Here is a 14,581-nt window from a genome sequence, read left to right as displayed (position 1 = left end):
AAGATAACTTCTAGGAGATATGCAGATAATTCTGCAATTTTCCTTTCCAGTGACTCAGCATTCATATCAGAAATGTGCTAACAGAATACAAAAGCTATTAAGAAGCCCTCTGCATAATTATACTCTTCCTTGCCTCCAGTTCTTAATAATAACAAAAGAAAATTAGTATCTTGTAATAGACACTCAATCTTGTCAGAAGAAAAATTTTGTAAGTTATCTTTTCTTCTGTTTAAAATCTCATTTCTATCATTTTCCCTTCTCTAAAGACTTGTCTCTAAAATTTTACTCAAATAAGGCAAAATTAAATACTCCCAGTAGAAAAATATAAGTAGTGAAACAAAATGCTTTCAGAACTGAAAAGACTGGCACCAGTTTCAAATATGATTGTCACATTAAGAATTAATAGAGCACCTTCATTTTACTTTTCCCTATTTTCTCTGCAACATCAAGAGGAAACATCCAGGGCAGAACACACAGCTGTGACTGAGTCCATACTGCTGTCACAGAAAGGCCACTGAAGTGATGTTTAACCAAATGGTCCCATTCGCACCATTTATCTGGGATCAACTGCAACACATTGATGACCATGGAATTAACATTAAATATGCTGGAAAATACATCAGTGTGAGAACATTTTTTAGGGGGCAGCTATTCTCTGAGGTGACATGATGACAGTACACACCCATTTAGTGCCCGTTGTGCAGGAGTTGTTCAGGACAAAGCTCGTCTGGGCTACCAACAGCTGGAACACTGAGCTCTTACTTGGTTCACGTTGCTCAGGCTTTTTTTCTGTGCAAGAGCTTTGCATTTAACTGTTCAGACGAACCTACAAAATTCACAGTCTAAGAGATAACTTCTACCCTTGGTTTTGCTTTCTTCACCTTCCCTGTGGTTGTGCTTTCTTCACCTTCATCTGGCACCTTTCCCTTTGAAAAATCACACCTTCAAGAAACAAGGAAACCCACACCAGCATAACTCTCCAGTATTTAACCCCCTTCCAATCCTTCCTCCAAGGATGGCAAATGCAGCAACCATCCCACCAATAACAAGGTAACAGAAAGACACCCTCATCTCAAATGGCTTAGTAGGCAAAGCTGAGGCAGAAAGTTGGGAAAGCTAGGGAAGGCGATCAAGCAGAGAGAAATAACCCTCTACATGTTTCACCAGCCACAAAACGTTCTGATAAGGCATCTTGCTTAAAATAGCCAAGCCAGAGGCTTGTTGTGTTGGGTAATCATCACAAAGGTGGGCACTGAATGAAAATCTGAAACTGCAATCAATTTTCAGAGGTTACCTGGAGGAATAAGAACATATTAAGCAGATAATAAAATAACCTCCCTATGATGCCACGTAGGCAGGGCACACTGTCAGAAAGAAAAGCCATGCTTGAAAGGACTCAGAGGTGGACAGACAAGAAAGGTGTGTGTGATGCCTGTGAAGAAGGGGCAGTCAATAACTAACTCATGTAAGCACAAGTTAACTATTGGGAGACAGCAAATGTTAGTTCAGACAGCAGATGTTAATTACAAAGCCTGAGAAGCCAAATTCACCCTAATCTTGTCAAGATAGAGGGGACAAGGATCATCTCAGAGACTGCTGAATCATCCCTCAAAGGACTACGCACGCCCAGGGAGAAAGGCGAAAAGTTCACTGCGAGGATGACTACTGGCCTTCATCAGAAAGACCCCCGAGGAAGAGGAGAGGCCTTCCTCAGCGCGACCACCAGGACACACAGCGCATGCGTGGCCCATATGCTAATGACTTCCGAGAAATAATTTGTTTAACCACACCTGTCCCAAGGAATGTGATGAATATTCATAATTTAACCCTTAATACTGTGTTGTAGAGAGCACCAGGTGTGTGTGTTTGGAGGAGCGATCCCCACACACCCGGCGCGCCGAATAAAGCAAATACCCACTTCTCTGACTCTGTCTCTGAAGTGTCTCCTGGCCCGGTTGAGGCACGATTCATCTGGCACCCCAGATGGGACCCTCTCTGCCCGGCTGCTGGATCCAGGGGTAAGCAGACCTCCCAGTCGCGACCCTGAATTTTCAGGGGGAGCTCAGCTGTCCTTTGGCTCACGGCGGGGGCAGACAAGGACCATCTGCACCAAATTAAGGTATTTGCTATTCCTTTTAAACACAAAATACCTGCAGGTCCAGGGTTCGAGTCCCTGAGGGTGGGTTGAAAGTCCCGAGGAAGACTGGGTCTCCCAAAATTAGTCCTGGGCAAGAGGAAAAGTACTTTTAAGGGGTTGGACCCCTGGGGTTGGACCCCACTGTGAAAAGTACTTTTAAGGGGGTTGGACCCCCCCGAGGTTGGACCTCACTGCAAAAGGTACCTTCAAGGGGTTGGACCCCGCTGTTATGCGATATTGTACGGCTATTTGCGTACGGCTATTTGCGTTTTGTCTGTTGCTATTGTGCTGCTGTGTGAGTGAGAGTGGATGAGACGTGCTGTCAAGGTGCGAAGCGAGTGAGGGGCTCTATCTGCGGTTCCGTACCCCGGCGACGGGCTCGGCCAGAGAAAAGCGAAGCGTTTGGCAAAGAGTGAATGAGGATAAATCATATAAACCGTTGGTTTGGAATTCAACCTTACTGTCCGAAGGGGGGGGGCAGATTTTAGAGGAGAAAGATTTTAGCTATTGAATTGAAAACATCCAGACCCCCAACACCTTTCTAATGTAGCTCCATCTGATTTCCCTTTTGAAATCCCGTGTTTAGTGTATGAAAACAGTTGTGAAGCTTTTATTTCTGTGCATGTATTAATTGTGAGAGAAAGTGGTATTGTACTTCTACTAGATGGAGTGGGTGGTGTCCAAGCTGCCAGAGGAGAGAGCTTGGTATCAGACTAGAAAGAGCAAGAATAAAAAAAAATGAAAGTGCAGATAATGTTAGAGTAAGGGGAGAGTGGCAGAGAATAGTGAGAAATTTGAGAGAAACCGGTTAGAAAAGTACAGCAAGTGTATATGTATGTAAGAAGAGATGAGGAAAAGGCAAAAGTGATGGCAAAGGTGATGGCAGAAGTTGTAAGAATTGTGGACGTGATTAAGAGGTTTGGGTGTGCAGAGCTGTAAGGCTCCTGTTATGTGGTGCTTGTGCAGAGCTGAAAGGCTCCTGTTTGGAGGGGACCCGTGCCCCCGTGCCTTTCGTGTTTTGTTGTGAAAAGCCAAAATTGGCAGGTTTCAGACCTGAGGCGAATCCGGAGCTCCTATCTTGTGGGGAGCCCCGCCACCAGTCTGTGGTTTATTGTGGAAAACTAGAATTGGCAGATTCTAATCCTGCAGCCAATTCTGTAGCTGCTGCCTTGTGGGAATGGTGGTGTCCCTGTGCAGGCCCAGGTATTTGTCATGCAGCCTTGTCTGCGGGGGCTGTAGAGAAACCTATGGAGAAAATGTTTTGCTATTCTTCCGTGGTTAATTTGTTAATCACCTCTCTACTCCTGGGGTGGACTTGGTAATAAAAAAAAAAAAAAAAAGGGGCAATCTAAATGCCTGATTCACAGACTGCAACTCTTGCAAAGCTTTTAAAAGCAGTCTCACTCCCTCCACTGAAGAATCAGTTGGAAGAAACCCCACCGAAAACCTGTGGGAGACAACAAAAGTGGTGCAACAGGCACTTCATAGAATAAATACTAAAACTCCACTTGAATAAGTTAATGCAATTAAACTCTTGTTTCACTTAGACATATTTTTCATTTTTTTGGGGGGGGGGAAGTTTGTTTCTTTTCTCTTCTCTAGGAATGTCAAATGTCCCAACATCAAAGATAAAGAAAGTAGTTTGAGAGCAAGGAAACTGCAAGCAGCTAAATCACACCTAAATGTGATAACCATTGCTCCACTGTCACTTTGTGTTAGCCCCAAAAAGTTTCACTATTTTTTTAATAATCAGTCTAGTGGGCCAAATTTTCACTTTCCTTTTATAGGAATCTACCAACACATGAGATGGAGCTGTGTGAAAACCAATGAAATGTAAAGTGTCACCATAATTGCTCGCATTGTCAGTTGGTTAATGTTTGTAATTTGTTTGTGTTTTCATTACAAGTGACTTGGTGAGAGATCAAATAGAAGTTAACGCATTCTACATATTCTTGAGTTTAATTTTTGTCTAACTTGTTTTGTCTTTTTACTGAAAAATGGTGTAGTTAAAGTCTTATAGATGTATAATTTGTCTCAACCAATATTATCCCGAGAGTTGGTATAAGAATTTATACATATTTGAAATCCTACAAATATGGACTAACCTTCCCGGTTCTGCCTCAGAAGGCTTCAAAATTATTATAATATAGCTAAATTTTTTAGATTTTCTAATTAGTCAATTAAAGAATCTTGACAAAATACAAGCAAATGCTACATGAGAAATTATTGAATCCCCCTTCCTAAACCAAGGGGGATACAGAAAAGCCTTCTACCAGCTCTCAAACTAAAGTGCTGTTCAATCTCAAGCCATATGTCTTAAGAGGATGTTTTCACTTCTCCTCACCCCTCCTATTTATAGCACATTCTGCAATCTCAGTTGTAGGTGCAGAATGGGATGAAGACAAAAAAAGAAACAACCAAAAACAAAAAAACCCCCTAGGTTTGAAAGAGAATTCATTTCATTTTTAATCCCACCAAAATAAAGCCACAGTTTGTAGTTTGTGTCAAGATTAAATGACAAGAGTGCTATAATCTGTCTCCTGGAAAACAGAGCATAGCCCTAATGTAAAGATATGTTTGCATGAGAACATTTTGTATGAAAATGTTTTGTGTGTTAGTTTTGTATCATAAAAACTAATCCTTCATAATGTATAGAATCATACAGCCGAGTAAGAATATTATTATAACAAAAACTGTATAAAAAGGCTACAACCAAAGAAGCCTCCTGAAGATACCTGACTAAGACTTTAAAGTGTAAGTTAAACCACTAAGATTAGATAAAGGAAAGAGAAATACTCATAGATAGTAAAATAACAAATCAAGTGATCCCATTAGTAGGAGATATTGAAATTCCAGAGATCAAAACAGGCTCCCCCCGTGATTATTGAACTACTGGAAGGGGCACAACCAGTGTCAATTAAACAATATACACTAAGGCATAAAACATGAGTAAGAATAGAACCAATAATTACTACATTTATTAATCAGAGGTTGTTGAGAGAGTGTAGACCTTCCTGCAATACCCCAATTCTACCAGTACAGAAGCCAAATAAAAGTTATTGATTAGTTCAGGACCTGAGGACACTTTACTCACAAAATTACAAAGTGACTGAGTGTAGTTTTCAGTTTTAGATTTAAAAGATGCTCTCTTTTGTCTGCCATTAGCTGAAAGCAGTCAGGAAATTTTTGCCTTTGAATGGGAAAACCCCAGAACAGGGAGAAGAAGTCAGCTCACATGGACTGTATTGCCACAAGGATTCAAAAATAGTCCCACAATATTTGGAAGTCAATTAGCCAAGGAACTGGAAGCCTGGACACTGCCACTTGGAGAGGGTACACTCCTGCAGTACGTCGATGATCTACTGATAGCAACAAGGACCCGTGAAGACTGCAAGAACTGGACTGTAAGTCTTTTAAATTTTCTGGGACTAAGTGGGTATAGAGTCTCCCCTGAAAAGGCTCAGCTAGTCCTGCAGAAAGTTACATATCTGGGGTATGAACTGGCAGGAGGGGAAAGAGCCTTGGGAGACAACAGGAAAGAGGCAATTTGTCAAATGCCCAGGCCAACCACAACCAAAGAACTGAGAACTTTTCTGGGAATGATAGGATGGTGTAGATTATGGATCTACAACTATGGACTCATTGTGAAACCTTTATACCAACTCCTAAAAGAGACTGGGGGAACTCACCTATGCTGGACACCAGAGACTAATAATGCATTTGTAACCCTGAAACGTGAGTTAATGCAAGCTCCAGCACTGGGCATACCAGATGTCACTAAACCTTTTCTGTTGTTCTCACATGAGAGACAAGGACTGGCGCTGGGACTTTTGGCACAGAAGCTGGGACCATACAAAAGGCCAGTGGCTTATTTCTCCAAGCAGCTAGATGTGGTCAGCCAAGGATGGCCCCCCTGCCTGCGTGCAGTGGCAGCCATGATCCTGAACATAGAAGAAGCTCACAAGTTCACACTGGGCCAGCAGATAAGTGTTTTTGTCTCTCACACAGTGTCAGCAGTGCTCACACAGAAAGGAAATCACTGGTTAACCCCATCTCGCTTTCCCAAATACCAGGCTGTCCTAGCAGAATCAGAGGATGTGAGTATCCAGGTAACTAACATTTTAAACCCAGCAGCTTACCTCCAGGACAAGGCTACTGAGGAACCTGTACAGCATGACTGCATTGAAACCATGGAGGCAGTTTACTCCAGCCGCCCAGACCTAAAGGACTCTCCGCTAGAAAATGCAGACAGCTGGTTCACTGATGGGAGCAGTTATATCAAGAATGGTGAGCAGCTCGCTGGGTATACAATTACAACCACAGACACTGTCATTGAGGCAAAACCATTACATGTGGGGACATCAGCTCAAAAGGCTGAAATAACAGCCCTAACTCGAGCCTTGGTGTTGGCCGAAAGAAAACCTATCAACATTTGGACTGATTCAAGGTATGCTTTTGGGGTGGTACACGCTCACGGGGCTATCTAGAAAGAAAGAGGTTTATTAACCTCACAGAAGAAAGAAATCAAGCATGCTACTGAAATCATGCAGTTACTGGAAGCAGTGGTAAAACCTTCAAAAGTGGCTATAATGCATTGTAGGGGACACTCCCAGGGTAACACTATCCCTGAACTGAGAAATGCTATGGCAGACAAAACAGCAAAAGCAGTGGCCAGTAGAGTTCAGATCCAAGCCCTAACTCTAATTATGATTTAAATTAGATTAAAAAAAAAAAAAAAAAATTATTAGCACAGATGGGTGGGCTAAGATAAAAAGGTCTCATAGTCATATCCAGAAAACTGTTAAAATTATTTATCCAAAGTGAACATTGCATCAAATCACTTTAGATGACACTTCTTGAAGGCTTAAAGAGGTATGAGACAAACTTACATCATGGTTACCCAACTTATCCTGGCTTAAACAATTGTTTGTAATAGCTATTTGTGTTATTGCATTCTTACTTATTGTTTGTATTAGTAGTTACTGTTGTATGATATTATGTACTTGGAATTGCGATGCTTATGCTCAATATAAACAAGTATAAACTTAGAAATAAGATAGAGAAGGGTTCTTACTTTAAAGACATACAAGATTTGTAAAGAATTACAAATAACCAAAGAAAAGGGGGGATGGAAGAAGGGGCAGTCAATAACTAACTCATGTAAACACAAGTTAACTATTGGGAGACAGCAATGTTAGTTCAGACAGCAGATGTTAATTACAAAGCCTGAGAAGCCAAATTCACCCTAATCTTGTCAAGATAGAGGGGACAAGGATCATCTCAGAGACTGCTGAATCATCCCTCAAAGGACTACGCACGCCCAGGGAGAAAGGCGAAAAGTTCACTGCGAGGATGACTACTGGCCTTCATCAGAAAGACCCCCGAGGAAGAGGAGAGGCCTTCCTCAGCGCGACCACCAGGACACACAGCGCATGCGTGACCCATATGCTAATGACTTCCGAGAAATAATTTGTTTAACCACACCTGTCCCAAGGAATGTGATGAATATTCATAATTTAACCCTTAATACTGTGTTGTAGAGAGCACCAGGTGTGTGTGTTTGGAGGAGCGATCCCCACACACCCGGCGCGCCGAATAAAGCAAATACCCACTTCTCTGACTCTGTCTCTGAAGTGTCTCCTGGCCCGGTTGAGGCACGATTCACCTGTGTATGTACCTGTGTGGGATGTATCAAAACACTTGACAGGTCTAACCCCAGCTCATACACAGAAGCACAGGCCATTTCACAACAAGTTCATACCCTAGATCTTAAGAAATTTCATAAAAACATTTGCAGAGCCAGACTCTGTGCAAAGCGAATATCTGGGCTCTGGAAAGCTAACCACTCTTATCAGTGACCGACAGATAAGATACTCTTTGGAAAGCAGTGCTGCCGAGACACCCAGCCATGCTGGCAGGACAGCGTGCCAAGGCTTTCCAGTCCCCTGTATTCTCATGCCTTTGGAGGCAGGCAGGTTGCTTTATTGCTGGGACTGTATTAGTTTTTCCGTTCCTCTTGGCAGGAACGCACTCACAGGTCAGCAGAAGCCATCTCATGTCACTTCATGACGAGATGGGGGATATGACCTTAAAAGCCGCATGGCACTGCGTGAATATTTCCAACCTCGCTGCATTGGCCAAGACACTACAATCAAAGCACAACCCTAACGAGCTGAAGGCAAGCAGGGAAGCCTGGGGAACGCTGAGATTACAGCCGGCGCCCCGCCATTAACTCTGCTGCCCACCTGCACAGCTGCGACGGCAAAGTTTTCCATCCCGTGAGGGTGTTCTAGGGAGGTTCCTGCAGTGCTCAACCCCGCGTTCCCGCCGTGGCATCCCAGCTCCCGCGTGTCCCCGCGCCCGCTCCCGCCCGTTCCGCCCCGCGCCCGCTCCCCCGTTGCTCCCCCCGCGCGGCGCGGCCGTTGCGCCCCGAGCCGCCCCGGCCGCCGTCCCCGCCCGCTCAGTTCGCGACATGGCGCGGCTGCCGGCGCTCCTGCTGCTGCTGCTGCCCGTCCTCCTCGCCGGTACCGCGCTCGGGAGGGCAGGAGAGGCGGTGCCGGGGTAGTGGGAAACGGGCTGGTACCGTGCCCCGCGCAGTCCCGTCCCAGGGGAGGGCAAACCTGAACCGGTACCGTGCCCGGCTCGTTCAGCGGCGCGGCGGCGGAATCTAAAGCCGGGGGTGGGCACCAGCCATCCGGAGGCAGGGCGGGGAACCGGCACAGGATGGTGCCGGACGACACCTGGTCGGGGCCGGTGTCGGGGCCGGTATCGGGGCCGGTGTCGGTACCGGGGCAGCGGCTGGTCGTGGGGGAGCCGGGACCGGGACGGGACAGCGGCTGGTCGGGGATGCCGGGATCGGACAGCGGACAGTCAGGGTGTCCCAGGAGCGGACAGTCAGGGGCTGCGGGGACGGGGCAGCGCCCGGTCGGTAACGGGCAGGGCTGGTCCCGCGGAGGTCGGGGGGACCCGTGCGGGACCAGGCGCCGTTAACGCCGCTTGCTCTCCACAGGGCTCCTCCTCTCGTGTCCCGGCGCCATGGCTAGCTACTCGGTGAGTGCCGCCCGCCCCGCCGTCCCCTGCCTCCCGCTGCCGGCTGCCCCTTCCCCAGAGCCGCGGGCCTCACGCTGGGGGTCTGTGCCTGCCCTGGCTCCGGAGCTCCGGTGCTGAGCAGGGGGCTCTCCCCACAGCTGAGGGGCCCGGGAGGCTGCTGGCTCCGCAGCACACAAGCCCTGGTGATTCCCATCTCTTACCATCTTCGATGCATTGCCCTTCATGGGGACTCGCTGTCCGTGTGTCCCGCTGACGCTCAGAGGTCAGAAGGGCTGCGCAGTGGGGCACACATATGTCCTGACACCACAGCTGAGCCGTGCCGGGCAGTAGGAGCCAAGCCTCAAGTGATAAATTCCCATAAGAGCATAAAAAAAGTGGCACTTTAAAATGCTATGCCAGCTCCTGTTGGACACGTTTTTTTCTGTGCATGTCAGGATTCTTCAGAACATGAGCAGAAACCTGTTTCAAATGGTGTAACTTAAGCTTTTTTTGTACCTGTCTTCCCTAGCCTGACTGTGACAGCTATGGTTCACATACATGTCCAAGGGACTACCATCCAGTTTGTGGCACGGATGGAGAGACCTATGGAAACGAGTGTGTGCTCTGCCTTGCTAACAGGTAGTCACTTAATTCTGTCCTTCCCTTCCCTATATGCACGCAGAACATTCACCCTGACATCCCAGGTAACTGATAGATCATTTACTGGCTTTGGATCATTCGCACTGTTGCGCTACAGTTTCAGCAGTGTCCTCTCAGCCATGAATCCCTTGCAACAGATTTTATTGTGATACCTGTAAATGGCTTAATTTGGATTCAGTCAGCTGGGTGTACTGAGTATTTGTATTAGTAATTCCTGAGAAGGAGCATCTTAGAGGAGGTTGCCTGTCATGTTCATACAATGCCATACTACCAATGAATATAATGCCAGACCCTTCCACACTCTCCATCAGAAAACATGAAAGATCTCACCCAAAATGCAGCTTTAAATATAAAATATTTATGTTCAAGATCCAATCACCTGTACTTCTTTCACAGAGTAAGAATGCTGAATGTTAGGGGGAAATACTATTTTGCCTTCGGGTTGTCTAAAAATCAAGAAAAAGACTGCCTGATATTTGAGAGTATTTTATTCTTTAATAAGGTAATAATTTTTAAAAACAAATTGAAAACACAGAATCAGTATCTAGTGAGCATTATTACTTCCCATTACAATTGACTGGAAACCTTTATAGAGCAGTCTCTCCGTACAAACTGAGAGGAACTGCTGTGAATAGAATTTTGATGGTAAAAGGCAATTTATACAAATGAAATAAAAGATCATTTGTTTCCAACAGAGGGTAGAAGTGAGAGTAGCAGAATAGCAGTGAGGGGAACTTGGAAAATTGCGAACAGATAGATCTCAAGAAACGGAAGGCTGAAATGTGTTTCTGACTTTGGGGCAGAGGAAAGATTAATTCTGACCAGATGATTTACAAAATTCAAATGACCAAGACAGAGGAAACATAGGCCAGAATAAGGAAAGAGGCAAAGGTGTCAAAGGACACTTAAGGTAATACTGTAAAGAAAGTGCTGAAGTGTGTCATGCAGATCTGCAGAATTTGCTAACACTTTAACCAGAACACAACACAAACTACACAAGCAAACGACAGATTGCAAAGAAAATTGGTAAACCTATAGCTTAGGAAAAAAAGAAATTCACACGCAGTAGAATCTCTTAAAAGGGAAGAAAAGAGGTTCTGGAATGTTATGTATTAGGAGCCTACCCATCTTTCCTGCCTGGAGCGCTGTTGGAGTAAGTTATTAAGTGATTTGCTTTGTACATAGCCAGAGGTAAAGAGGAAAGTAAGCAAAGCAGATACAGATTTGTCAGAAATAATCCGATCAAATCCATGAGATTTAGTTTTTTGGCACGATAACTTGGCCAAACAGAGTAGGAGGAAGTAGAAGCATTGGTGCATGACATTAATAAGGCATTTTACATTATCTCCACTTGACATTCACAGAAGCAGACAAACAATTATTCAGCTGAAATTGTTAAAGGATGAAATCACAGAAGTTTGAAATGCTGCGGTTCAAAAGCAGTGATCAGCATTTTACTTTGGAAAGTGCTATTATATTTTATGTAATAAAAATTGCAAGATGGCATGGATATGATGATCTGTGCAGGATATTATAAAAATGCTCAGGGATCTGGAGAAATGGAGTGAAATCAGTACAATAAAAGACAAAGAGAAGTGCTGAGTATCGCCCATAGAGAGTGCAAATCCATATTGTGGATATACAGACCAGAGAGCATCTCATGACCTAAACAGTATCTTTGATCCTTTCAGAGCAGAAGGATGGGCTTTGAGATCCAGCCTTACATTTCTAGATGCTTCATTTTTTTAGGCATGATCCCTCAGTTCCAGACGGATGCATGGCAGATTCCTGAATATAGCATTACACACAGAACAAAGGGTTCTCCAGTCAAATCTGTTGCTTATTTCAACTCCTTAAGTAATTCCTTAAGTGTAATTAGTGATGGGGCTTATTGCTTTTTAGTATAAGATGTAAAGGACACATTTTGTGTGATGAGATTAAATCCAATTATACATACAAGATAGAATTTTGTCTTAACTATCTTTTTTTTGCTGTCTTCTTACATGCTCAGAAACATGTATTTTGATCTGAACGGACATAGGATGGTCAGATACTCTCCTGATGGTTTTTCTTCTATAGTTCAGTAGTTGGCACATTTGGGGGCCTTCTAGTTCAGTCTGGAGTTGTTGTTCTAAAGTGTTTGACTTGGCATGAACACAACACGGATAAAACACATTGCTTTATTGGAGGAATTTCAGCTTTGAAGAACTGTCCATAGTCATAAGCAATGGTCATTCCACTCCAAGTAATCTAAGGTACAGTCTGTCACACTTCTTAGGAGGACAGAACAGAGATTTTTCTGCCCTATTTAGCAAGCTGCACGACCAGCTGCTGAAATAGTGTAATGTGGTGATATAGAAACAGATAGATGGACATATCCAGTACTAAATTATAAAACAGGCACTTCTCAATTAACTTGGAGTGATTCTCAATGGCCAACTTGCAGATGTGTTCTAGCCCATATTTAAGCCCATGAAGGGTCTTTTTAAAGGGAGTTGTACTTCCCTGATGGCTAAGACAGTACTGTCCATGAGCTGTTTTAGCCATGCAGGACTGTGTGGGCACCTGCCAAGCCCTGTGTGAATGGAGTGCTGCAGAAGAGGTTGCTGTGGTTGATCCATGATAACATGAGACACCTGGAGCAAAGGTGAAGCACAAACCCTGCCCATCCTGGCTCTGCAGTGAAACCCCTTAACTGTAAGACCAAAGTGGGTTTTCCTCCCTACTTTTTTTTTTTCTTTTAAAGCTTAGATTTAATCCATTCTTAAATTAGTGCTCACATCCCAGGTCTCTTCCGCACTCAGTGTCCAGTAGCAATGACCCCATCTGATCTTAGTTTAAACCTAGTCCGACAGCAACACGTGCTCTTTGGAAATAGATGCAGCAGCTTCAGCTGTCTTTGCAGGGTTTAGTGTAAGGGCTGTCCTTCAGCCAGAACTTCTCCTTACATCTTTTCTGGTGTTTTACATCCCCTGGCCTTGATTTTGCCTTTCATATTCCTAATCTGCTCCACTACCTTCTGGTTAAAAAGATCCCTGATAAAACTATTAGTACAGATTAACCCTGCTTTTGGGTAAACGTAAGTCTCTTGAATTTCATGAGGAGTAAACCAGCTTGATTCTGTTAAGATAAGGAAACAAACTGACCATCTAGGACAATTTGCATTGTATTACTTTCTTTTTCTATCTGCACTTGCCTGGTAAATTGAGATTTGTAAATGGAGCTCCCCAAAATACTACATATAGGACTTGCAAAAAAACCAAACCAGTGTTCCCAAGCTAAGGGGTACTTGGCTAAAATTTCCTTAAATAAGATTCTAGCATTCAGAGAACCACACTTAGTGAAGCCTCAGATGCAGAGGTGCATCAGGATGCACACCCTTCCCACTGAATTCCCATGTGAAAGGTGGAAATATTGTAAGCCTTAGAACTGATTTGCACCTCAGAGACTGCGAAGTTTAACTTGTGTTAGTGCTTTGTAATGGACATGTTAGTCCTCCTGGTGAGATTTGTCGTGTGGTTTGATAGTTCTCAGATTTGCAGATGGTTTTATCAGGTTTTTATAGGTAACAAAGCCTGCGGTAAGTTAGTCTGTGTATGTGATTCATACATTTTTGCATCATGGTTACTTTGTGGTAATGCTTACAGTAAGTGATGCAATTAATGCATCACTGCATTTAATTGAACACATAGAAAGACATGAGAGAGTCCACTTTATAAAACATGTCTGTAAAATTCAAGTAGTGTTCCTCTTCTAAGATATTTCTCTTCTGTTTGTAGGGAAGAGCACAAGCATGTAAAAATTGTTCGACGGGGAACTTGCTGATATGACAGATGACCACTTTTCAAGAAAATAAGAGGGTCACAGCCAGTCCAAATGGAAACAATGCCTTAGATGTACCTTTTAAGTAGCCTGTCTTAATAAACAAGCTTGCATATTTAAAGTATGTCTACTGTATGAAAACCAGTGTTCATAAACATATCCATAGTACAGTTATAACCTGAACCCTGGTTTATTTTCTTACAAAAGATGGATCATAAAAAAGAGATGTCCTGACTCTATTCCAGTAGGTCAGTTGTCCAGAGAAGGGATTGAGTGTACCAAAGAAGGAAGTGAATGGGTACCAAGTGCCATTCCCACAGCCCTGCCTGGGATCAAGGAGGCCCCAGCATCTCTGTCAAAGGCAGTGCTCTTTGTTTCTGGGATATTCTGAGCCCACAGGTGCCAGCGACCCCTGGAGAGCCACTGGAGGGGTTTCCTGTGCTGGCTACCAAACTGGTGATGGCAACCTGACACATGCCAAGCCTCTGCCCCTGGCTCCCAACCTGCAGGTCCTGCTGGTGGAGGGTGGTGACCTGGGCACCGTCTGCTCTTGCTGAGGAAGTAAGGGCTGGTTTGGAATGCTGGAGGCATGGGCAAGGGGTTTGCACTGCCCTCCAGGTCCCCATCCCTCTGGGCTCTGCTCCCTGGGGCAATGATGTCACTGGCCTGGCTGGCACCCAAGAGCCACTTCCTGTGGCAAACACCAAGCAGAATTGGAAAGCTCAAGACTCCTGTGAAGGGGTGAACTCCAGACTAGCTCTGGGGGGCCTGGCCACAGGGAGGGTGTGCAAGCATCGGGGTTTGGTCCTCTCCTTGTACTTGGCATGGATATGGGCACATATCTTAGGTTTGTTCCTTTCTGTTCCACTGAACACCTGTTTTTTGCATGTTGCTTGAAAGTAACTGTGTTTGAGTTGTCCTACAGTGCTTGGT

The 14,581-nt window shown here is 44.5% G+C and overlaps 1 protein-coding gene across 1 annotated transcript; it reads left to right on the top strand.

The window, feature by feature from the left end:
• Positions 1-8,595: 8,595 nt before the first annotated feature.
• On the top strand, positions 8,596-14,161 carry SPINK2 (serine peptidase inhibitor Kazal type 2). The gene is made up of 4 exons (XM_069012108.1): positions 8,596-8,661; positions 9,147-9,187; positions 9,696-9,805; positions 13,606-14,161. The coding sequence occupies exons 1-4, from the start codon at positions 8,610-8,612 to the stop codon at positions 13,649-13,651; spliced, it is 249 nt and encodes an 82-aa protein (XP_068868209.1). The 5' UTR covers positions 8,596-8,609; the 3' UTR covers positions 13,652-14,161.
• Positions 14,162-14,581: the final 420 nt, after the last annotated feature.

The sequence above is a fragment of the Aphelocoma coerulescens genome, chromosome 4 (genome assembly GCF_041296385.1).
Source record: "Aphelocoma coerulescens isolate FSJ_1873_10779 chromosome 4, UR_Acoe_1.0, whole genome shotgun sequence".
Classification (NCBI taxonomy): Eukaryota; Metazoa; Chordata; class Aves; order Passeriformes; family Corvidae; genus Aphelocoma; species Aphelocoma coerulescens.
The sequence above is the reverse complement of the archived record's forward strand: the minus strand, read 5'-3'. Positions and strand labels throughout refer to the sequence as shown.